Consider the following 25,898-nt stretch of genomic DNA (forward strand, 5'->3'; position numbering starts at 1 on the left):
ACCATGCTCAAGGATGTAGTGAGAAGAACAAGAGAGATTTAATATAAATGTATTCCTACTTACACTTCAGGATGATAATGTCATTTATACACGGAATCACATTCACACAAACTAGAGAATTATGAAAAGTGTCAAATCTTAAAATACATAATCTTTGAAAAAAAGAGACCAAATAAGAAAATAACAAAGAAATGTCATGTCCTAGTGTACTAACATAAAAACTGTTGTTTTGTTAATAACTGGTATCAAGCTGGCAAATTCCATTATAATTGTCAAAATGTCTGACAGCCTGCTCCAATCAAGGTATTTTTAATAAATGTACTAAAATAATTAATGGATTGAGTCGTAATGTTACATTTCAGGGAGGTAATTGCTTAAATAAACAGAATAAATTGTTCTGATTATTATGAGTAATAGTAATGACCTGTACATACATGTACAGTAAATTACGTAATGCTCTCATGGGCCACACTGCCTCAACCAACATGGCGGATTGATCCAACCTTCATTTTCTTCCGCTCATGGCGATACCGGCCAATCAGAATCGACTCGAGCCCTTCGTCACAGCCAATCGGCTGACGAGCTGCTCTTCTCGAAAACATGTCGCCCATGAAGCTGTGTGTTCCAGGTGAGCCCCGCTAATCTTCCCTAACTCTTCCTCAGAAAGAAGTCCGAGCGAACCTCCCAGCGAACCTCCGAGCGAACCTCCCAGCGAACCTCCCAGCGAACCTCCGAGCGGCCGGAGGTTCCGCGGCTGGTCGCGCGGTGGAGAACCGCCTCGTTCCTCCAGGCTGCCGCGTGCAGCCGCTTCAGCTTCCAGCACGTTCAGCGTTTTAATTCCTGTATTTTATTCCGTGAACGTCTCCGTTCAGAGACGCCGTGTTGAGTTTGGGATGTCCCGGTGGGGGAGGACCACCGTGCCCCGGTGGTGGCAGGTCTACGGCAGGTCTCTGCTGCCTTGCCCATGGCCTCGGGCAGGACACCACATTCTTCTGCTCGTGTTGGACACACCTGTAGGAATCACTGGAGTTATGCGTTGACAGCAGTGGAAGAAGTCCTCCGATTCTTTATTTAATAAAACTAACGATACGGTTGGAAGTCCAGTAAAAGTCCTGCAAGTCTTCCAGTTAAAGTTCATCATTAGCAGCAAGTAGTTATTGAAGTATGAAAGTAGAAGTACTAGTTGTATTCCTACATGTGACGTCACTGGACTACTAGTACAGGACATCAGTGTAAACAGCATGTTGGAGCTACTTTAAACTACTTTATATCCAGTAAAAGAAGAATAATGTGATGATTCCTGGCAGAGGAAGAAAGAACAAACTAAATTCTTTGTTTTTGGATCATTTGAACGTATTGAAACCTGGTGAGAAGTTTAAAGAGTAAAATCAACCGAGACGTGAACAGATGAGCTGCTGCATCGTGGAAGACAACATGAATATCAGGTTTCATCTTTTCTGTTATGCTGCATATGATGATGTTTAAGTTGCTAGAAAACACAATAAATAATAAGTCCTTCTGAACGATCAGCATTTAACATCATGTTGATATTGATGTGAAAAGTCATGTCAGAGCTGTCGGGCAGATTTAGAAGATCTATGAGCTCAGTTCTGTTTCTTTTATTTCTACCTGTTCTTCTGCAAGTCTGAACACTAAATCGGTCTAAAGTGAAGCTCGAGGTGTTTTTTCTCCAAAAGCATGGTTTTATTGTGAAATGTGAACACTCAGTACTCCACTTCCTGTTTCTTCTACCTACCTGTCTCCTGTTGGTTCTCAGGTGACAAACTATGCAGTAGAGAAGACTGTATACCTGGAACAGGTGTGTACATGAGGCACGGATACATCTTCTCCTCACTGGCAGGCTACGTGCTCAGGAAGAACGAGGGAGAGGAGGTGAGGGTTGTGTTGGGGGGAGGTGTGGTGGTGTGGGGAGGGAAGGGGGGTGAGGTGGTGGGGAGAGGAGGTGAGGGTTGTGTTGGGGGGAGGTGTGGTGGTGTGGGGAGGGAAGGGGGGTGAGGGTCGTGTTCAGAGGGGGGTGTGGTGGTGGGGAGAGGAGGTGAGGGTTGTGTTGAGGGGAGGGAAGGGGGGAGGAGGTGAGGGTTGTGTTCAGAGGGGGGGTGTGGTGGTGGGGAGAGGAGGTGAGGGTTGTGTTGAGGGGAGGGAAGGGGGGAGGTGAGGGGTGTGGAGGGGGAAGTTGGGGGGGCATGGTGGTGTGGGGAGGGAAAGGGGGAGGTGAGGGGTGTGGTGGTGGGGAGAGGAGGTGAGGGTTGTGTTGAGGGGAGGTGGGGGGGTGTGGGGAGGGAAAGGGGGAGGTGAGGGGTGTGGTGGCGGGGAGGTGGTGGTGAATCAGATGAAAGTTATTGCGCAACGTTTGTGAACAAGACTGAACAGAAATATGTTTGTTGAGTAAAGGTAAACAGTGTGTGTGTGTGTGTGTGTGTGTGTGTGTGTGTCTGTGTGTGTGTGTGTCTGTGTGATGTGTGTGTGTGTGTGTGTGTCTGTGTGTGTGTGTGTGTGTGTGTGTGTGTGTGTGTGTGTGTGTGTGTGTTTCTAGTTGCCGGTGATCTCGGTGGTGAGGGAAACAGAAACACAGCTGCTGCCAGATGTCGGAGCGATAGTCACCTGTAAGGTGAGATGGACTCTGAACATTGTTTACGTTTTGATTTATTGATCTGAACATAGTTTACGTTGTGATTTATTGATCTGAACATTGTTTACGTTTTGATTTATTGATCTGAACATTGTTTACGTTGTGATTTATTGATCTGAACATTGTTTACGGTGTTTTATTGATCTGAACATTGTTTACGTTGTGATTTATTGATCTGAACATTGTTTACGTTTTAATTTATTGATCTGAACATTGTTTACGTTTTAATTTATTGCTCTGAACATTGTTTACGTTGTGATTTATTGATCTGAACATTGTTTACGTTGTGATTTATTGATCTGAACATTGTTTACGTTGTGATTTATTGATCTGAACATTGTTTACGTTGTGATTTATTGATCTGAACATTGTTTACGTTGTGATTTATTGATCTGAACATTGTTTACGGTGTTTTATTGATCTGAACATTGTTTACGGTGATTTATTGATCTGAACATCGTTTACTCTCAGATGTGATTTTTGTGTAAAGTGTCTTTGTCTTGTTGTTTTTAATGCGACAGGTGACGAGCATCAATCCTCGGTTCGCCAAAGTCCACATCCTGTACGTGGGCTCCACGCCGCTGAAGGACCGCTTCAGAGGCACCATCAGGTACCAGAATATAATCCATAAATAAAACATATGGTCAGATTATTGTGTTAATAATCTCCTGTCTCTGCAGAAAAGAAGACGTGCGTGCGACAGAGAAGGACAAGGTGTGTTGGTTTCGTTCACGCCGACCGTTTATCGCTTCTCTCTGTTCATCTGTTAAATTCAGATGATGTGCTTTTGTTCGCTGTTCCAGGTGGAAACGTATAAAAGCTTCAGACCAGGCGACATCGTCTTGGCAAAAGTTGTATCCTTCACCTGCCTGGAGCCTTTGGGGGGGGGGGGGGGGGGGGGTAATGAGTAATAATGACATCGTTGTTATATTCGGTGTGATGTGTTGTTTCCTCTTTGACCTGTGATGTCAGATTTCTCTCGGAGACGTTCAGTCCAACTACCTGCTGACGACGGCGGAGAACGAGCTGGGCGTGGTGGTGGCCCACAGTGAAGCAGGTACACAATTATTGATTATTGATCGGTCCAAATACTGTTTGAATGTTGGTGTTCAGATTGATGGTTTCCAGTTTGAACACAATGTGTTGAGAAGAGTTTTATTGAGTCATACTTCAACATTTCAGCATTTAGATGCCAACATACCATCAGAGCTCCACTCTGATGTAACCTGTGGTTATTATGCAGCAGGAGGACACTTATTATTTTACTATTTATGGTGGCAGTGGTGAAATAAAAAAATGAGAGATTTTATTAGCCAGCTTTAATATGTTCTATCCTGATTGAGTTTCTGGTCTCAGATGTGTTTGAGGACTCTTCAACCCTCCATCATGGAAGTCAAGTTTTAGGGAGACCAAGTTCACCACATCTGACTATTTGTGGAGGAAGTGGAAACCTTCTTTTCTCCACGTGGAGACATCAAACCTGCTTCTCAGAGCTCATAAACATATGATGATGTATTTTCAGTCCAACAGGTCAGAACGATCACTTCCCAGCTGCTCTTGAACGCACCGTTATGTCAGCAGGTCTGTCTCCGGCCTCAGAGTCTCTCAGGGCTGTTGGGTTGAATATGAACTGTTTGTTCTTCTGGATTCATTGATATACACGTTTCCTTTAATCAGGTGCCCAGATGGTTCCGATCAGCTGGTGTGAGATGCAGTGTCCTCTAACACACACCAAAGAGTTCCGTAAAGTGGCGCGAGTGCAGCCGGAGTTTCTCCAAGCATGAACCTCTGTCCCACCTGCAGCTGCTGCCGGCAGCCTCCAGCTCGGGTCCCGGTTCTGGTCCTGGTTCTGAGGGACACAGCGAGGCGGATCATCAGATACTTCTGGTCTCATATTTTTAAGTGGTTTCTTTTTTTCCTTTGAGATGTCCCTCTGCATGTTGTCATCCGTTCATTGTGCTGGATTGTTAAAACAGAAGAAACGCCACAAAATGTTTTTTTATTCCTCCAAAGTGAAATCGACCTGCCAGCAGCTGCTCCAAGCTGCCTGATTAGAACTGTATCAGTTCACAAAGCTTCAAACATCCACTCAGTTATAATGTGAATCTTTGTCAGGAAGAAGTCGGCAGCTGATCAGGTTGATTAAAGGATGAAGCAGTTGGTAGAAACACGACCGAGACTCATGAAAAGACTAAAATAAGTGTTGTGTATCCCGACGGCTGCAGAGGAAGCGCTGCACGGTTTTATGATGTCACGTATGCAGCTAACCGGTTTGGTTATTTGTTGACAAAACAAATTGAAGCTGAAAGACGTTTTCATGCCGTCTGTCTTTACTCCTGTCCAGGTTCTCGTAGAGATGGTTGAGAGGAAGGTTAATGTGATGAGGAGCCTCATGTTGAATCAGATTTACAACAGTTCCAGCCAGAGTACTGAAGTACAACAACTATAATAGTCTGAGTACGAGCAAACAAACAAGAAGTACTGCTTCTGTTTTCTTTGAAGTGTACTTTGACTTTTTCTTCAACTTCACTGCAGAAAAAAAAGAAGAAATAAAATGACTGTCAAACCAACAATGTAGTTTTCTTTGTGTTTATAACAATAATAATTAACAGGGCCAAAAGTTCTCAGTCTGGAACAAAGAAAAACTCAAACAGTTCCTCCAGCTATAAGCTGGATGTTTAATGTTCACTATATACAGTTAGTTTCATTGACTACGAATAATTTACACTTGAATAGTTTTCTAAGATGAATCCTCAAACGGTGCCGATCAGTCGTCCAAGCGAACTGACCGACTTGCATTGATGTCGATGGAGAACTTCTTATTGGACGGTGCAGCGAAGCCGAGACCGGCTCCTCTGTTACTGAAGTCCATCCTGCGAGAGTGAGCTCGCTCAAACTCTCCCAGAAGCCCTTGCTGCAGCTGCTGCTGTGCGTCCTTCCCCAGAGCCATGTTCGCTCCGGCAGTGCTCGCCGCCGCCGGCTGGAAACTCTTGAAGCCGCCCATCAACCGGAGGAACTTCTGCTGCTGCTCAGAGCTGGTGAACCGGGCCGTGCTCCACTGGCCCAAACCCTGAGGAACACCACCGGGACAAACACTCAGTACATATAACATGTGTGTATATATATATAAATACTATATTATATATATATATATACATAAAGACTGAGGAGCTCTACATCTATATATCTGATGATGTCATCAAGTCCTTATATTCAGAACTACATGTTTGTAACAGAAAGCCTGCGTTATGAATGGGCCTCATTGAGGTACATCTGATGAAAGCTGTCGCTGAGTTGCATTATGGGATTTTTTTTTTTTTTTTTTTTTTTACATCACCCACAACAGGGTCTAAAAGTCACGATACCTCCGTGTCCACTGCTTCAATTCTGACCCTTTGATTTAAATCCATCCCAGTTTCATGGAAGCATGATACATAAATATTTTAAGGTGCAGAGCTGCAGGTAGAGTCAACAATCTGATCTATGAAATATTATAATATTATAAACTGACCGCAGGAGGAGCTGCTTTTACCGGCTGAGAGGCCTCGTCGATCTCCATCTGGAGCGCCTGTCTTCTCTCCTATGAAAAACCACAACGCTCATTATGAACAACACAATCCACCGACAGATGGACAGATATATATCATAAATCATACATAATATTATATATAAGGTATATAGCATTATATATATTATTTAAATGATATATATATATATATATATAAGTGCTATAGACCTGGTTGATGCTGATCTCGTCCTTGTTTCCGCTCTTCTCCGACAGGAACATCACGTCAACCTGAGACTCCTGAAACGTGATTGCAGCTCATTTAAAACTCATCCAGCAGTTTCACTGACGAAAGAAACCTTCTCTCACCTGAGAGTCTTCATGTTCCTCCTTCACCTCCTTCTTCTTCTTCTTCTTCTTTGCAGCAGTTTCAGCTCCAACGTCGCTCCATTTCTGTTTCCTCTTCTTTCCTGCTGTTCTCTCTCTTCTCTCGTCCTCATAGATGAACAGTGTTTCTTCCTCCTCAGACGCTGCTTTTGTCCTTTTCTTCTTCTTTGGCTCCACCTCTTCTACCTCCACCTCTTCTACCTCCACCACCTCCACAGCAGCTATCCTTCTCCTCTCCGTCTTCCCGTCCACAGTCCGTCTCTTTGTGGGTTTGTCCTTCTTCCTGGCGGCCATGTTGTCTTCCTCCGTCCCTCCGCTCTCTCTTGCTTTGCTCTTTTTCTTCTTCCCGATGATCTCGGTTTCTTCTCCTCGATCTTTTTTGTCTTCTTTCTTTGTTTTCTTGTTCACTTTGACTTCCTCGACTTCGTTCTCCCCGTCAGCTGTTTCTAACTCCACTCCGTTTTCGGATTTCTTTCTGGTTTTTGAAACACTGATTCCTTCCATAGTTTCCTTTTTCTTCTGTTTCTTCTCTTTAACTTTCTCTTCTGAGCTTCCAACTGAAACTGGTTTCTTTCCTTTCCTTCCTTTCTTTGACACGTCGTCCTCTCCAACCTGCAGCTCTTCTTCCTCCTGAATTTGTGCAGATTTATTCTTTCCTTTCTTCTCTTTCTTTACTGAACTCTGTAGTTCTGCTGGAGTCTGATTGTCAGTCAGCTTCTTCTTCTTCTTTTTGTGGATTCCTTCATCTTTTTGATCGCTGACATCTGAGTTGAAAGAATCAGTGACAACTTTCTTCTTCTTCTTCTTCTCTTCTGTTACACTCCTGCCCTCCAGAGATGCTCCGTTCATCTTCTGATCTTCCTTCTTTTCTTTCTTCCCCTCTGAAAGCCTCCAGTTACGTTCTTCAGAGGGAGACGCTGCTCTTTTCTTCTGTCTCTTCTTCTTCATAAGAGTCTCATCACTCTTCTCGTCCTCCATTTTCACCTCCTTCACAGACCTCTCCACAGAACCGGACCTTTCCACAGAACCGGACCTCCGGCTCGTCTGCTGAGAGAAACAGTGACTGCAACACAAACCTTCTCGACCTTGAACCGGTTATAAAGAAGGTTAAAGACTGTGTGTGTGTGTGTGTGTGTGTGTGTGTGTGTGTGTGTGTGTGTGTGTGTGTGTGTGTGTGAATGTGTGTGTGTGTGACTACCAGAGTAACACACTAACCAGCTGTTTGGGCTGTGACTGCTGATCAATGTCTCTGCAGGTCCAGTCACTTCGCCTGCAGGAACCAAGCAGAAAAGAGAAAACATGTTAATGATGAACATGTTAATAATGAACGTGTTAATGATGAACATATTAATGAACATGTTAATGATGAACATGTTAATGAACATATTAATGATGAACATGTTAATGATGAACATGTTAATAATGAACGTGTTAATGATGAACATATTAATGAACATGTTAATGATGAACATGTTAATGAACATATTAATGATGAACATGTTAATGATGAACATGTTAATGATGAACATGTTAATGATGAACATATTACTGAATATATTAATGATGAACATGTTAATGATGAACATGTTAATGAACATGTTGATGAACGTGTTAATGAACATGTTAATGATGAACATGTTAATGAACATATTAATGATGAACATGTTAATGATGAACATGTTAATGATGAACATATTAATGAATATATTAATGATGAACATGTTAATGATGAACATATTAATGATGAACATAATGAATATATTAATGATGAACATATTAATGAATATATTAATGATGAACATGTTAATGATGAACATGTTAATGATGAACATGTTAATGATGAACATATTAATGATGAACATGTTAATGATGAACATGTTAATGATGAACATGTTAATGATGAACATACTAATAATGAACATGTTAATGATGAACATGTTAATGATGAACATACTAATAATGAACATGTTAATGATGAACATGTTAATGAACATATTAATGATGAACATGTTAATGATGAACATGTTAATGAACATATTAATGATGAACATGTTAATGAACATAATGATGAACATGTTAATGATGAACATGTTAATGATGAACATATTAATGAACATATTAATGATGAACATGTTAATGATGAACATGTTAATGAACATGTTAATGATGAACATGTTAATGATGAACATGTTAATGATGAACATATTAATGATGAACATGTTAATGAACATATTAATGATGAACATGTCAATGATGAACATGTTAATGATGAACATATTAATGAACATGTTAATGATGAACCTATTAATGAACATATTAATGATGAACATGTTAATGATGAACATGTTAATGATGAACATGTTAATGAACATATTAATGATGAACATGTTAATGATGAACATGTTAATGAACATATTAATGATGAACATGTTAATGATGAACATATTAATGAACATAATGATGAACATGTTAATGATGAACATGTTAATGATGAACATATTAATGAACATAATGATGAACATGTTAATTATGAACATGTTAATGAACATGTTCATGATGAACATGTTAATGATGAACATATTAATGATGAACATATTAATGATGAACATGTTAATGAACATATTAATGATGAACATATTAATGAACATGTTAATGATGAACATGTTAATGATGAACATATTAATGATGAACATGTTAATGATGAACATGTTAATGATGAACATGTTAATGAACATATTAATGATGAACATATTAATGAACATGTTAATGATGAACATGTTAATGATGAACATGTTAATGATGAACATATTAATGAACATGTTAATGATGAACATGTTAATGAACATGTTAATGATGAACATGTTAATGATGAACATATTAATGAACATGTTAATGATGAACATGTTAATGAACATATTAATGATGAACATATTAATGAACATGTTAATGATGAACATATTAATGATGAACATGTTAATGATGAACATATTAATGATGAACATGTTAATGAACATATTAATGATGAACATGTCAATGATGAACATGTTAATGAACATATTAATGATGAACATGTTAATGATGAACATATTAATGATGAACATATTAATGAACATATTAATGATGAACATGTTAATGAACATATTAATGATGAACATGTTAATGAACATATTAATGAACATGTTAATGATGAACATGTTAATGATGAACATGTTAATGATGAACATATTAATGAACATAATGATGAACATGTTAATGATGAACATGTTAATGATGAACATATTAATGAACATAATGATGAACATGTTAATTATGAACATGTTAATGAACATGTTAATGATGAACATGTTAATGATGAACATATTAATGATGAACATGTTAATGAACATATTAATGATGAACATATTAATGAACATGTTAATGATGAACATGTTAATGATGAACATATTAATGATGAACATGTTAATGATGAACATGTTAATGAACATATTAATGATGAACATATTAATGAACATGTTAATGATGAACATGTTAATGATGAACATGTTAATGATGAACATATTAATGAACATGTTAATGATGAACATGTTAATGAACATGTTAATGATGAACATATTAATGAACATGTTAATGATGAACATGTTAATGAACATGTTAATGAACATATTAATGATGAACATGTTCATCATTAACATGTTAATGAACATGTTAATGATGAACATGTTAATGATGAACATATTAATGAACATGTTAATGATGAACATGTTAATGAACATATTAATGATGAACATGTTAATGATGAACATGTTAATGATGAACATGTTAATGATGAACATGTTAATGATGAACATGTTAATGATGAACATATTAATGATGAACATGTTAATGAACATATTAATGATGAACATGTCAATGATGAACATGTTAATGAACATATTAATGATGAACATGTTAATGATGAACATATTAATGATGAACATATTAATGAACATATTAATGATGAACATGTTAATGAACATATTAATGATGAACATGTTAATGAACATATTAATGATGAACATATTAATGAACATGTTAATGATGAACATGTTAATGATGAACATGTTAATGATGAACATGTTAATGATGAACATATTAATGAACATGTTAATGATGAACATGTTAATGATGAACATGTTAATGATGAACATATTAATGATGAACATATTAATGAACATATTAATGATGAACATGTTAATGATGAACATATTAATGATGAACATGTTAATGATGAACATGTTAATGATGAACATGTTAATGATGAACATGTTAATGAACATATTAATGATGAACATGTTAATGATGAACATGTTAATGAACATATTAATGATGAACATATTAATGAACATGTTAATGATGAACATGTTAATGAACATATTAATGATGAACATGTTAATGAACATATTAATGATGAACATGTTAATGATGAACATGTTAATGAACATATTAATGATGAACATGTTAATGAACATAATGATGAACATATTAATGAACATGTTAATGATGAACATGTTAATGAACATATTAATGATGAACATGTTAATGAACATATTAATGATGAACATGTTAATGAACATATTAATGATGAACATATTAATGAACATGTTAATGATGAACATGTTAATGATGAACATGTTAATGATGAACATATTAATGAACATGTTAATGATGAACATGTTAATGATGAACATGTTAATGATGAACATATTAATGATGAACATGTTAATGATGAACATATTAATGATGAACATGTTAATGATGAACATGTTAATGATGAACATGTTAATGATGAACATGTTAATGAACATATTAATGATGAACATGTTAATGAACATATTAATGATGAACATATTAATGAACATGTTAATGATGAACATGTTAATGATGAACATATTAATGATGAACATGTTAATGAACATATTAATGATGAACATGTTAATGATGAACATGTTAATGAACATATTAATGATGAACATGTTAATGAACATATTAATGATGAACATGTTAATGATGAACATGTTAATGAACATATTAATGATGAACATATTAATGATGAACATATTAATGATGAACATGTTAATGATGAACATGTTAATGATGAACATGTTAATGAACATGTTAATGATGAACATGTTAATGAACATATTAATGATGAACATGTTAATGAACATATTAATGATGAACATGTTAATGAACATATTAATGATGAACATGTTAATGATGAACATGTTAATGAACATATTAATGATGAACATGTTAATGATGAACATGTTAATGAACATATTAATGATGAACATGTTAATGAACATGTTAATGATGAACATGTTAATGAACATATTAATGATGAACATGTTAATGAACATATTAATGATGAACATGTTAATGATGAACATGTTAATGAACATATTAATGATGAACATGTTAATGAACATGTTAATGATGAACATGTTAATGAACATATTAATGATGAACATGTTAATGAACATATTAATGATGAACATGTTAATGATGAACATGTTAATGAACATATTAATGATGAACATGTTAATGATGAACATGTTAATGATGAACATATTAATGAACATGTTAATGATGAACATGTTAATGAACATATTAATGATGAACATGTTAATGAACATATTAATGATGAACATGTTAATGATGAACATGTTAATGAACATATTAATGATGAACATGTTAATGATGAACATGTTAATGAACATATTAATGATGAACATGTTAATGAACATATTAATGATGAACATGTTAATGAACATGTTAATGATGAACATGTTAATGAACATATTAATGATGAACATGTTAATGATGAACATGTTAATGATGAACATGTTAATGATGAACATGTTAATGAACATATTAATGATGAACATGTTAATGAACATATTAATGATGAACATGTTAATGAACATATTAATGATGAACATGTTAATGAACATATTAATGATGAACATGTTAATGAACATATTAATGATGAACATGTTAATGATGAACATGTTAATGAACATATTAATGATGAACATGTTAATGAACATATTAATGATGAACATGTTAATGATGAACATGTTAATGAACATATTAATGATGAACATGTTAATGAACATATTAATGATGAACGTGTTAATGATGAACATGTACCAGGTGGTGGTACCAGGTGGTGGTACCAGGTGGTGGTACCAGGTAGTGGTACCAGGTGGTGGTACCAGGTGGTGGTACCAGGTCCAATGAGATCTCAGCAGGTTTCTCTGAAACAAAAATCGTCCTGATCGGAAACCGTCTGAAACATGAAGTGAACAGCTGTAACTCCAGATGTTCTGCCGGGACCGTTAACGGCAGGTTCGTGTGGAACCAACCAGGAAGTAAACAAGAACAACACGTTTATTATTTATTGTTTATTCATTCTTTCACAACACGCTCATGTTATGCAGCCACGCTAGCTAGTTAGCTAAGAGCAGCTCCACGTTCAACCAACAATCAGTCAGCTGATTGTTCCTCATGTTCCTCATGTTCCACCTGTTGTTCGTTCACTGTGTTGTGAAATAAAAGGTGAAGAGAGGTTTACTTACTTTGTACACTTTGATCATTCACGTGGATACCCGTTTACGTTCTTGACCCGGAAGTAACTGTTTTCCCTTCCTGTAGGCGGGGCGTCAGGTCCGTAGCAACGCGGGCGCGTGAACCCACACTTATACAATCCAGTCAAAATCACCAAATCTCACGTGATCAAACGGGACTTCGGGCCGAAACAAACTTGAAGGCGGAAGTCGTCGTCAGCTGTGACGTGTGTTCAAAGTTTGTGGAAAAACATGGCTGAGAAGACAGACCATCATGCAGAGTTAGGAAATACGTTTTGTTCTACAGGTGATGTTCTACTACAGGTGATGTTCTACTACATGTGATGTTCTACAGGTGATGTTCTACTACAGGTGATGTTCTACAGGTGATGTTCTACTACAGGTGATGTTCTACTACATGTGATGTTCTACAGGTGATGTTCTACAGGTGATGTTCTACTACAGGTGATGTTCTACAGGTGATGTTCTACTACAGGTGATGTTCTACTACATGTGATGTTCTACAGGTGATGTTCTACAGGTGATGTTCTACTACAGGTGATGTTCTACAGGTGATGTTCTACTACAGGTGATGTTCTACTACAGATGATGTTCTACTACATGTGATGTTCTACTACAGGTGATGTTCTACTACAGGTGATGTTCTACAGGTGATGTTCTACAGGTGATGTTCTACTACAGGTGATGTTCTACTACATGTGATGTTCTACTACAGGTGATGTTCTACAGGTGATGTTCTACTACATGTGATGTTCTACTACATGTGATGTTCTACTGCAGGTGATGTTCTACTACATGTGATGTTCTACAGGTGATGTTCTACTACAGATGATGTTCTACTACAGGTGATGTTCTACTACAGGTGATGTTCTACTACATGTGATGTTCTACTACAGGTGATGTTCTACTACAGGTGATGTTCTACTACATGTGATGTTCTACTACAGGTGATGTTCTTCTACAGGTGATGTTCTACTACATGTGATGTTCTACAGGTGATGTTCTACTACATGTGATGTTCTACAGGTGATGTTCTACTACAGGTGATGTTCTTCTACAGGTGATGTTCTACTACAGGTGATGTTCTACAGGTGATGTTCTACTACAGGTGATGTTCTACTACATGTGATGTTCTACAGGTGATGTTCTACTACAGGTGATGTTCTACAGGTGATGTTCTACTACAGGTGATGTTCTACAGGTGATGTTCTACTACAGATGATGTTCTACTACTGATGATGTTCTACAGGTGATGTTCTACAGGTGATGTTCTACTACAGATGATGTTCTACTACAGGTGATGTTCTACTACAGGTGATGTTCTACTACAGATGATGTTCTACAGGTGATGTTCTACTACATGTGATGTTCTACAGGTGATGTTCTACTACAGATGATGTTCTACTACAGGTGATGTTCTACTACAGGTGATATTCTACTACAGATGATGTTCTACTACAGGTGATGTTCTACTACATGTGATGTTCTCCTAAATGTGATGTTCTACAGGTGATGTTCTACTACATGTGATGTTCTACTACATGTGATGTTCTACAGGTGATGTTCTACTACATGTGATGTTCTACTACTGATGATGTTCTACAGGTGATGTTCTACTACAGGTGATGTTCTACAGGTGATGTTCTACAGGTGATGTTCTACTACAGGTGATGTTCTACTACATGTGATGTTCTACAGGTGATGTTCTACTACAGATGATGTTCTACTACTGATGATGTTCTACAGGTGATGTTCTACAGGTGATGTTCTACTACAGATGATGTTCTACTACTGATGATGTTCTACAGGTGATGTTCTACTACAGATGATGTTCTACTACAGATGATGTTCTACTACAGGTGATGTTCTACTACAGGTGATGTTCTACAGGTGATGTTCTACAGGTGATGTTCTACTACATGTGATGTTCTACAGGTGATGTTCTACTACAGATGATGTTCTACTACAGGTGATGTTCTACTACATGTGATGTTCTACAGGTGATGTTCTACTACAGGTGATGTTCTACTACAGGTGATGTTCTACTACAGATGATGTTCTACTACAGGTGATGTTCTACTACATGTGATGTTCTACTACATGTGATGTTCTACTACAGGTGATGTTCAACTACATGTGATGTTCTACATGTGATGTTCCACTACATGTGATGTTCTGCTACATGTGATGTTCTGCTACATGTGATATTCTGCTACATGTGATGTTCTACTACAGGTGATGTTCTACAGGTGGTGTTTTGCTATAGGTGGTGTTCTGCTACAGGTGATGTTCTACTACAGGTGATGTTCTACAGGTGGTGTTCTGCTACAGGTGGTGTTCTGGTACAGGTGATGTTCTACAGGTGATGTTCTGCTACAGGTGATGTTCTGATTTTAATATGATTTTTTACACCAGCAGCACCAAAGAAGAAGACCTTTGGGAGGGAAGGAGCATTTCCTCGTTTCTTACGATGGGGTGGACTCACCACCTTTCTGGTAATATGCTGCCCCCTTGTGGTTTGGAGTGGAGTATGAATTCAGCCAATGTTTACACATCAGCTGTTAACATCTCTTGTAGCTTCAAGACATGATTATGAGGAGAGATTTGAATGATTGTTCCATTTCGCTCACTTACCTTCAATTTTGGCTCTTCTGACCAGGTTTTGAACAATTTTCTCTTTTACATGGAGACACCACCTTCCTAAAAACTACGTCATTAAGCATGCGGTGACTTTTTGCTTATGCTCGGGTCCGTGTTGTCACACCTTTACGTTCTCCCTCTGGAATGACAGCCATCACGTTGGCTACCAGCTTCAGCCTCTCTTCCCTACAGAGTGACAGGTATGAGATGCTGTGTATCATACGGGCAACACTCATACAGATTTATATTCAAAATACACCGCCCCCCGTGACCCTGTTCAGGATAAAGCATGTATAGATAATGGATGGATGGTTTCATGTGTGTGCTACAGACACCTTTTTAGAGCCCGCTTTAAAATACATCTCATAAGTTCATCAGTTTTTAGTTCCCCTGGAAACCAACTTTAAGTTGAAACGTGTGACTTGTTTCTTTCAGTCAGCGTAAAAGATGTGGTCAAAAAGTTCCGAGACTTTTGCTGTTGTGCACGAAGAAGACGGTAACGTCCACAGAGCAGCTGGAAATATGACCCGGAGTCAGTTGAGCAGCATAATCAGCTGTTACCCGGGTTTTTGTACGTTTGTTTGTTTGTGTGTGATCTCATTGAGCTGAAACATCATTTTTTAGGGAGCAGAAAGAAATCACAACCCGGCAGAGACAGTTGGGCTTCTCCAAACGTATTGCTTCCTCCTGCTCCACGTACATTTCTGTTTGCTCTCATAACTCTTTGACTGCAGCTCATATGTCCCCATAAACTCCCTGGTTACAGTAGGAGCTGCCTTTCTAACTGTGTCTCTGAGAGTTGAAAGATCCCCCAGCGAAGACAATAAGACCAGACCAGGTTTAACAGAAAATGTGCACTGTTGTATTAGATAGCTTTGTGCAAATCACATTACAGACATTCATGTTATGCTGCCATAAAACAGTGACAGTGCTATCATCATAAGAGCATCTCAAAAGGGGAATACCAGTGCATTTTCACTTTTGGAACATTTACAGTACATAAAAATCTGTTATATAGGGTTATTACATAAAAATCCTATATTGTCATTGTACAATATCAGCATACACCTGTACACAAAAGAAAAAATGATCGACAATTTATTTAATTAGTTTAGTGTTACAGCAAGAGGAAATGGTCACGATGTGAATGTGATGACAGCCGCTCTACATTTTAACTGGATAAACTGTCCTCGGTTGAATTCACTGTTGTTCAGGAGATAGTAAACAATCCAATCAAATATGAAGTGATTTCTATTCGAGCCAGACTGATGGATCAGCTGGCAGACATGAGCAGATCACAGATTAATCACTATTGGTGTAAATGTTTCCCAATATGAAACCATCTTTTTACAGAACTTAATGCAGAAAAAGAAGCTGGGGATGATTTAGACATTTTTCTGTTTGGTTGTTTTTAAGTTATAGGTTTTTTTGATAATCACGACATTCACAGTGAAGTTTCAACGTGCTGATGTAATTCTGGACATAAAGTTTATTATTGAACTGTGAAATATTCTTCATCTATCACTTGTCTTTGTCACAAGTGTTTGATAAACACACTTCAATCAATATAGCGTCCTTGGAATTGTTTTCACTTCCTAATATCTATATTTGCAATAGCCCCAAAATCTAGTCTTAGTTGGTCTCAAATACTGATGAACTTAAAGAGCTGCTCACATGTCACCAATAAAAACAACCTCTCCAGTTAAATTCCCTGCGATGAACGGCCAAATGTTTTGTATGTGTCCAATGAAATAAAGATTTAAAGGATCCTGATTGGCACACTGCGCAGTGGGAGGAAAAAGTTAGTGAACCCTTCAGAATTATCTAAATATATGTGGAAATGATCTTTTCACATCTGAAGTTTGGCCATTAGGCACCTTAACACTTAAACTGTTTGGGAAGAAGACGCAGAACTATGTATGGCATCAAAAGAGCAGCGCATACAAAGATGACAACATCCCAAAGGTGGTTCGGCTGCTCTGCTGCTTCGGCCCCGACACTTCATTATCGGAGGGAAAATTAATTGCTAAATTTATTTGGGATCACCTCAGTGTGGCTACAAGCTGAAGCTTGGTAGAAGATGGGTGATGCTGCAGCACTATCGCTAGAAACATTGAGGTAAATCTACAGCAGAATGACTTCTAACCAAGAAAGCCACAAAATGAACCCCAGAGATACTGAACGACGTGTAGAGAGTCGATATCCACCAACATCCCAAGAACATGAGCTGAAGCAGGTCCGTAAGAAAGAATGGTCCAAAGTTCCTCTTCAACATCGTCCAGTTTTGATCTGCAGCCACCAGAAATGCAGGTTTGACGTACTTTCACGTACGGACTTTCTACTCTGTGAACACATTACTGATAGCTGTTTATATATTACCATCCATTAATTCAGAAAAAACTAAGTCATTCCAAAAGGTTCACATACTTTTTCTTGCCACTGTATAGATGCTTCTGTACATCTCAAACAAAATTGTGTCTATAATGATCACCTTATTGAAACCAGGGTAACTGAATGACTACAAACACCATGAAACTGGTTGATAAAACAGTCTGACCACGGAGTCTTCTTATTAGCTGTTCTTGAGCTCTCCGTCACATCAGACGGTGTTCCTCAGCCGGTGGGATGTTCCCAGTTGTCAACAAGATTAAGATGTTGAAGTTTCCATTTTTCGGACCACCTGAAGGACTTCACCTCCATGTTGGCTAAAAAGGGGTGAGACTGTTTTGTCAAATGCAGTTTACAATGTCAATAATCTATTCAGAGCTAAAACTCTTCATTTTCATCAATAGATATATAAAAATCTTAGAAAACACTCAAAACACAAACATTTTGACAAAGTACATTCCCTTTAAGCTGCGCTTTTACATGCAGCTCAACTGACCTTGATTATCACATTTCCCGATAAAGTGCAAAACCACAACCTCCGACAGTCGACCCTATACCGCAGAATTACTAGTGCAGCATTAAATGGCTTTTAATGATATGCTTTTTAAAATCTTATCCTTATCTGGAAAAAAAAATCCATCTGATAACCCTGCAAAAGCACTGCTTCTTACATTAACGAATACGCGCGGTGAAATGTGCCAAACCATCCAACAGCACTGATGCTGGGATGGAGAAGGAGAGTAAAAGCACTATGAGAGTCCTTTGGGGTTTCCAGCATGAAATATAGAGGCCAAGCAAGCTTCGGGGGCGTCTGCAGGTCATTTACATAAAGTCTCTGTTCTGCGTTGTGGCTTGAAGCCAAACAGAAAAATAGAAGGAAAGTGCAGTTTTCCAAAGCACGCGTCATTGATGAGCAGTAACAGCACTGAGAGCTGCTCAGACAAGAGTGGTTCATTCACTACGTTTAAATCCTCACTTTCTACCTGCAGCTCGTTCAGTGAAACCTCTTCTAGACTGCCGGTAACGGCTCGGCTCGACTCGGCTCGGCTCCTTTCTTTCATTGGGTAAAAGTTATGGATAGTGCCTGGTACTATTTTTGGTATCACCTCCATCGAAATTCCAATCAAGCTGAGGAAATGTTAGAAGGTGACGTGAAAACACTGCAGACCACTGATTGGTCAGAGAGAATCATCACAATCACTGCGAACCCGACACACGACATCTTGCACGAACCCGCCGCTGTTAACTAGCAAGCAACTGCAGCCACCGCTTTTATTTTTTAATTCATTGGACAAAATTATGCAACTAAATCGATCCCCTTACTGACTGTCACAGGTGAAGAATCCAGAATAGCCTCCCCTCCATATCTTACACTGTTTGTGTGTTTGTTGCGCATCGACTGTATAAAAAAAATGGATGCAGCCTCCTCGACGTCACTCATAGGTTTCCTGAGATGCGTGTTTTAGAGGGTGACGCTGCCTGACGCCATCTTGGCAGCGCCTCACTCCTCCGACCTCCCGGCTTATTCAACAATGGGCAAAGAGGTGGAACATGGGTGGAGCTGAAGCAGGCCAAAGCAGGCCAAAGCAGGCCAAGTGGCCATTCGAGGAACTTCAAAATTGCTGTTTTTGGCACTTCTGCGTTAGCTTCATTTTCAAACCCCCGGGGTTGCTGCTTGGTATTGCATTAACATAACAGTAGTTTCATGTACTGTTGCTATAGTAACAACGCTGCATTGAGGGGGCACTTTTTGCAGTGGAAAACAAAATCCAGAAAACTACCTGGTACCAAAAGGGAGTAGAGTCGAGACGGTACCAGCAGCAGAAAACGGACTTCATTCTCTTACAACATACGTTTTTTTATTCACCCTATGATTATCATCACTGTGTTTACTTCTTACACTTCAGACTGAATGTACTGATCTGTGCTGATCACAATAATGCAACATAAATACTGCGTCACTCTCTGGTCCATCTCTTGTGATTTCATGTCCAGTCGGCCGATAAAGAGGCAATCGAGAACATTTAAGCAAAAATACCATTAGTTTGTTATTAAAATGTAAAGTCATACATGTGTGCAGAAACACAAACACATGAAACATATCTATCCTGGATGATATGTGGTGGTTTTTAATATTTCCCTTATCTTGTGACTGGAATCCTCTTCAAGCCCCATTTCACCATAACCGGCGTCCGGTGTAGTTGATGGGGGCGGTGGGCATCTACAGGACACACATGATAGAGATAAAGTATTTCACTGGTTAGTTATGTGGAGATGGAGAACGAGTGTGTTTCTGCCAGACTTACTGTCCCACCGTTCATCACCAAAGCCATCTCGGTGGGTTGGTAGACGTGGCCTCTGAAGGCGATGCCGGGTCGGACACTCCCGTGGCCGCTGTGGTACGTTCCGCTTCGGAGAGCTGACAGACAGGTGACAGGTTTTTATTCAGGCCAACCAGCATCAGGCTGTGCTCAGTGATTCAATATAACTTGGATGAATTACATCAAATGATGCTCCTCTGTGATTTTGGAGTTTGGTGACGTCATGTCGTAAAGCTGAGCATCTGTTTTAGGTGCCTCTGCTTCAAAAATAAATCTTTTCTTTTTCCCATTGAAAATGTTACAGGACTCTGAAGTCAGTTCCCTTCACCGTCCTTGATAGAAAGACGAAGGTACCCGTCTAATGCTGCATTCCAGTAGAGTCATATTAATTGTGTTCATGCCATGACTCCATATGACTTCACAAGTATCGCTGTGTTTGCTGAACTCTTCAGAAAAGACAGAGGCCACAAAGGTACATTTTTTGATTGCTTTATAAGTTAATATATTTTAATTTGAGTTGTTTGATGTCATCAGGCCTTTGCACTTCCTTGTTGCTGTTTCAGCTGCATTTTCACGTTTTAACCCCTTGAACGCCGAGAACATTGGGCACCATTGACCACATAGTGACCATTAGCTCAGTGGAGGTGAATCATCTGCGAACAGTTAAATAACTTCTCTTTTCCTCTGTGGCTCCACTAGATGAATTCAACACTTTGGTCCCATGTTTTGTTGCCAATGGCAACAACAAATTCAACACTTTGGTCCCATGTTTTGTTGCCAATGGCAACAACAAAACCTTTTGGATTTGCTATTCTTCTGATTTGTGCAACACTGACCACACTGTTGTGTTTTGAGCCATCTGTCAAAATGACCAAATATCTGAGAAACAGAGTTGAATTATGATCCATTGTTTGTTTCTTTCCACTGTGAGTATACTTGAGGGTCCTATAGTGAATAAACTTTACACTTTGGACACAGAAGTAAGCAGAATATGAATGACAACGGAAACGACGGGTCCACAGCATCTGGTGTTTGCTGTCTTTAGCCACAATAAGATAATATAAAACCTGCGTTGCTGCCTGTTGATTCAACTTGATAATAAACTCGATAGGAGAATTGCAGTTTTTGCCAACCTGGGTTTTACTTTTGTAGCTTCGGACTGCAAGTTACAGGTAAATGGTTCATCAGAAGTAGCTTTTAGTCCTCTGTAGATACTATTTGCCTGGTAAGAATTCATGTTAGAATAATTTGATTTAACAAAGCTGTCGAGTAGCGCCACTTAGAGATCTGTGGTTTTGGCTCCACCTGTGGGCGAAGCTGGAAGGTGCACAGCGTCTGGGGGTCATCAGCTGTGACTCAGCAGTCCATAATACATGTTGTGTGTTTTTGTCATGTGAAATGAATTTTTTTTAAGTTACTGCACACTAGTATGTCTCTACAGATATGTAATAAAATTCATATAATATAATATATTAGGACGATAACAGAAGCCTTGACCTAAGTCACTGCTCTTGTCTCTTGCTCACACAGAGTTACTTTCCTCTCTGTGTGACTCCATCGTCAGCTGAACAAATATCATCAGCATCCTGAAGTCTGCCGGTTGCCTTCATTCTTTGTTGATCCTCGTTCTTCAAGGTTTAGCTCCTCATCTGTGTTTCTGGCTTCGGATGAATATGGAGCGCAATCAAAGGGAAGTGACTCATATCTCTCCCTGTTGAAAAAGCTGTTGGATGATCAGGCGTTTCATGAGGTTTAATTGGACTTGGATTCTGCACAGGAGCTAAAAGTGAGCCACACTCTCCGGTGAATGTGAAACTGACCTGCAGTGCAACCAAGGATTTTATGGTTGTATTTAGTCTTTTTAGTAGTTTGCCAGAGCAGGATAATAACATGCAGCAAAGATTCATCCACCACAAGTCAAAGCGGGACTCTTCATATCTATTTTATGAATATATATTTAAAATTTAGTGTAAACTTTTATTGAATTCAATTTGCTTGATTTATTTCGAATTTGATGAAATCATGATAAATACTTTCATTTTAAGTTAGAATTTAATTTAGCCCATTCAAATGTTTATTATCTATTATTTTATTACTTTAAATGTCTCTAATTTGATTAGATTTAATTAATAAGTGATTTTATATTTAAGGTCAATTTGATTTAGAATTTAACTAGTTCAGCTTTCAAGTTGATAAATTTAAAAGTGAGGTTATTTCATTTTAATGAAAAATCTTTTCCATGTTGCAAACGAGCACCCTGGTCTCTATTGTGGTCTGAAGTAAATGATCTAAAATCAGCTGATCAGATCAAAAAAGTATCTTTGATCACACAATTGATAAAAAAATGTCGACCACATGAAAGTTACTTCCTGTTTCCATCCTCTTCGTCACATTGACTGCAGAAAACAGTCACCATTTTTGGTGTGGAATCAAGACGATGCCCATTTTTGTTGTCAGTTGCCTAGCAACAGTAGAAATCCTAAACATACTTTGCACTCAACTTGTTGTAAATATGATATAATAAGCTCCTGTTGACAACATTTGACTCATGTTGAAATATAACTTCCTTTGAAATAGACTCTTTAACTCACTAATACTAACATGCATAGACACACACACACACACACACACACATACACACACATACACATACACACACACACACACACACACATACACACACACACACACACACACACACACACACACACACACACACACACACACACACATACACACACACACACACACACACACACACACACACACACACACACACATACACATACACACACACATACACACACATACATTGTATAGGCCTACTTGCGCTGTGCTCCTCCATGGAGAAGCCCTGGTTTTCTGGGAAGGGTCGGTGCGAGTGTGCAGGGAGCTCATCTCCAAAGTGTGGAGGAGGAGATGTGTGAGTGGTGTCGAAGAAATCTTGCGTGTTGGATTGTGGAGGTTTCCGGAGACACAGGTGTGTCTCTGGGATGGCATGAAACAGCAGCAGTATCCAGCCCTGAATGACCAAGGCCACAGCCAGCGCAGGCTCATCCAGCACTTTTACTTCCTTCTTGGCTCCTCCCCTTTCTCTGGCGCCCTTCGCCCTCACCGCCTGGCTGCCGTAAAGGTAAAACCCCAACCAGGCCACCCACAGCAATGCTGATGCCAGACTGGACAGAAAGAGCCAGACGGCGTTGCACTTCCATCGCCGCTTTTCACTCTCTGTTTCCCTATCGTCTTCACCGCCACCTCCTCCTTCTGCCAGCTCTCCTCCACACAGCACCACCCCCAGAGAGAGACCCATGGCTATGAGCAGCAGCCCGAGGGTGTAGCTGCATGTCAGAGCAAAGTCTAAAGGTGGATATTCGCAGGCCGGGTGACCCTCCCTGACTACAGTCAACAGGACCCATTCAGCAGAGATGATCCCCTGAACCAAGGCCAAGGCCAGACCCAGAGCAGCCAGGGTGCTGCCCGACGGGCTCGTCTTTCCAGCCACCAGCCTCCTGAGCCTCACGCCCTGCACCAGCAAGCTGGAGAAGCAGAGGGCAAAGAGGGGTCCCCAGAAGGCCCTGCGAACCACGCACAGTGCCTGGTTCTTCCCCACCAGGAAAGCCAGAGAGACGGTAAAAAGCCCGAGCAGTGTGCCGAGCAGCAGGAGAAGAGGCCCCAGTCCGGAGCGCCTGGCCGGGTCAGCGATGGAGCGCAGCTTCACCAGCAGGAGCACGGCGAGGACCAGAGAGGCCAGGCCGCCGCTGCAGGCCACGGCCTCCAGAACCACACCCCACACCGACTCCAGGTCGCACAGCACCCTGTAGGGGGGGTCCACATCCACACTGCATCCCCGGGGAGGGGGGGAGGGATGGGACCAACCAAAGCCGACCAGTGACAGGAGGCAGATGATGACAGGGCTGATGGCCATCTTAGAGACAAAGAGAAAACAACTAGTGATGAGGAGAGAAAGGGTTAAAGGAGAGAGAGGTAAACAAGGGGTGACTGAATATTCCATCCTACGGATCCTAATGATTCACAGCATCAATATCTGTTAAGATCCAATAAACCTGCTGCATGAGACGTTTCTCGTCAAACACAAACACACAAACACGCACTCGCTGCACAGAATAGAACTGCTTTTAGCACTGAGCCATAGTTTCTATGGAAACGGGAAACAGCGTGGGCTGACTACATTGCACACTGGGCTTTTGAGAAGTCGAGTTCAGTCCCCAAAATCCTGGAGAAACACACGAGTACGCACACGCACTGTTTGTACTTATTTGTGAGGACCCTCATTGACTTAATGCATTTTAACATTTAATCTAACAGAACAAAGAGTTTGAACCCTCAAAGTGGAAATAAGTGAAGTCAAAATGTCCTCCCAAGGTCTGAAACTCAAATTGGTGACCTCATATACACAGGAACACACAAGATACACACGAGATACACACAAGATACACACGAGATACACACGAGATACACACAAGATACACACGAGATACACACGAGATACACACGAGATACATGAGATACACAAGATACACACGAAATACATGAGATACACACGAGATACACAAGCTACACACGAGATATACGAGATACACACGAGATACACAGGAATACACGAGATACACACGTGATACACGAGATACACACTGGATACACAGGAATACACGAGATACACACGAGATACACACGACATACACGAGATACACACAGGGATACACTAGATACACACGAGAGACACACGAGATACACACAAGATACACAAGATCCACACGAGATACACATGAGATACAGCAACAGTTTAACACTTAAGTCATAATGATGTCAAACTCACCTCTGATAGATTATTGACTTGAATTCTGGATTATTGAGTGTGCAGAGGTTTCATAATGTTTCACACATAATCTTCAGCATCACTTCAGTTCCTGTTTGTTGTCGTCCCAGTTAATGAAGTCCTCGAGGCTGCAGAAACAAAACGGTTTCCATTTTGTCTGTGAAAATGTCGCCGTCTGTGCTCAAAGCTCTAAAGTAGCAAACAAGAGACCAACAGTGTCCTGCTGATGCACCGACTCGTCCAGCTGCTCCAAGAATAATCCACAATTATGATGCATGCCTTGATACTTCACACACCCACACAGTCCAATAGATCTGCTCTCTTTCACTCTTCTCTCTCGCTCCCTCTGTCCTCCTCTTTCTATTCACTCTGTCTGCATGTCTGTTTCTCTCTCTCTCTCTGCCTGCTTCGCGCTGAATCTGCGGAGGTGTCAACAGAGATGCAATCCCAGCTTACTTCTGCTCACCCACACACGGGGACGAGGATTTGCAGAAGCACCTGTCTAACCAGGAAGAAGATGGGAAACAAGTGCAGGATATAA

At 39.6% G+C, this 25,898-nt stretch overlaps 3 protein-coding genes and 1 long non-coding RNA gene across 11 annotated transcripts; 2 read left to right on the forward strand and 2 right to left on the reverse strand.

Annotated features, from left to right (window-relative positions):
- The first annotated feature begins 563 nt into the window (after positions 1–563).
- On the forward strand, positions 564–5,217 carry exosc1 (exosome component 1). Its single transcript, XM_069139723.1, has 8 exons — positions 564–628; positions 1,778–1,893; positions 2,555–2,629; positions 3,172–3,260; positions 3,331–3,364; positions 3,454–3,504; positions 3,623–3,707; positions 4,328–5,217. Exons 1-8 carry the CDS (start codon positions 601–603, stop codon positions 4,432–4,434), a joined length of 585 nt encoding a protein of 194 aa, XP_068995824.1. The 5' UTR covers positions 564–600; the 3' UTR covers positions 4,435–5,217.
- A 54-nt stretch (positions 5,218–5,271) lies between these two features.
- On the reverse strand, positions 5,272–13,261 carry knop1 (lysine-rich nucleolar protein 1). 7 transcript variants are annotated; one of them, XM_069139716.1, is made up of 7 exons: positions 13,163–13,261; positions 12,735–12,841; positions 7,758–7,812; positions 6,525–7,586; positions 6,387–6,455; positions 6,162–6,230; positions 5,272–5,720 (listed from the first exon to the last, which is right to left on the reverse strand). In XM_069139716.1, the coding sequence occupies exons 1-7, from the start codon at positions 13,178–13,180 to the stop codon at positions 5,418–5,420; spliced, it is 1,683 nt and encodes a 560-aa protein (XP_068995817.1). In that variant the 5' UTR covers positions 13,181–13,261; the 3' UTR covers positions 5,272–5,417. The 7 variants fall into 7 exon arrangements, with proteins under 7 accessions (XP_068995817.1, XP_068995816.1, XP_068995818.1 ...); XM_069139715.1 differs by having other exon boundaries at positions 6,525–7,589; XM_069139717.1 differs by having other exon boundaries at positions 12,761–12,873; positions 13,163–13,256.
- Positions 13,262–14,388: 1,127 nt separating this feature from the next.
- On the forward strand, positions 14,389–16,657 carry LOC138192356 (uncharacterized). The gene is made up of 3 exons (XR_011177790.1): positions 14,389–15,666; positions 15,831–16,011; positions 16,247–16,657. It is a non-coding gene; the product is annotated as an uncharacterized lncRNA (long non-coding RNA).
- gprc5bb (G protein-coupled receptor, class C, group 5, member Bb) lies at positions 16,651–25,898 on the reverse strand. Of its 2 annotated transcripts, none has more exons than XM_069139694.1 (4): positions 25,358–25,898; positions 23,332–24,445; positions 20,506–20,618; positions 16,651–20,420 (listed from the first exon to the last, which is right to left on the reverse strand). In XM_069139694.1, the coding sequence occupies exons 2-4, from the start codon at positions 24,443–24,445 to the stop codon at positions 20,376–20,378; spliced, it is 1,272 nt and encodes a 423-aa protein (XP_068995795.1). In that variant the 5' UTR covers positions 25,358–25,898; the 3' UTR covers positions 16,651–20,375. The 2 variants fall into 2 exon arrangements, with proteins under 2 accessions (XP_068995795.1, XP_068995796.1); XM_069139695.1 differs by having other exon boundaries at positions 23,347–24,445; positions 25,358–25,890.

This window comes from Embiotoca jacksoni, unplaced genomic scaffold (genome assembly GCF_022577435.1).
Source record: "Embiotoca jacksoni isolate LCO1_2020_lvr unplaced genomic scaffold, fEmbJac1.0.p SCAF_85, whole genome shotgun sequence".
Lineage (NCBI taxonomy): Eukaryota > Metazoa > Chordata > Actinopteri > Embiotocidae > Embiotoca > Embiotoca jacksoni.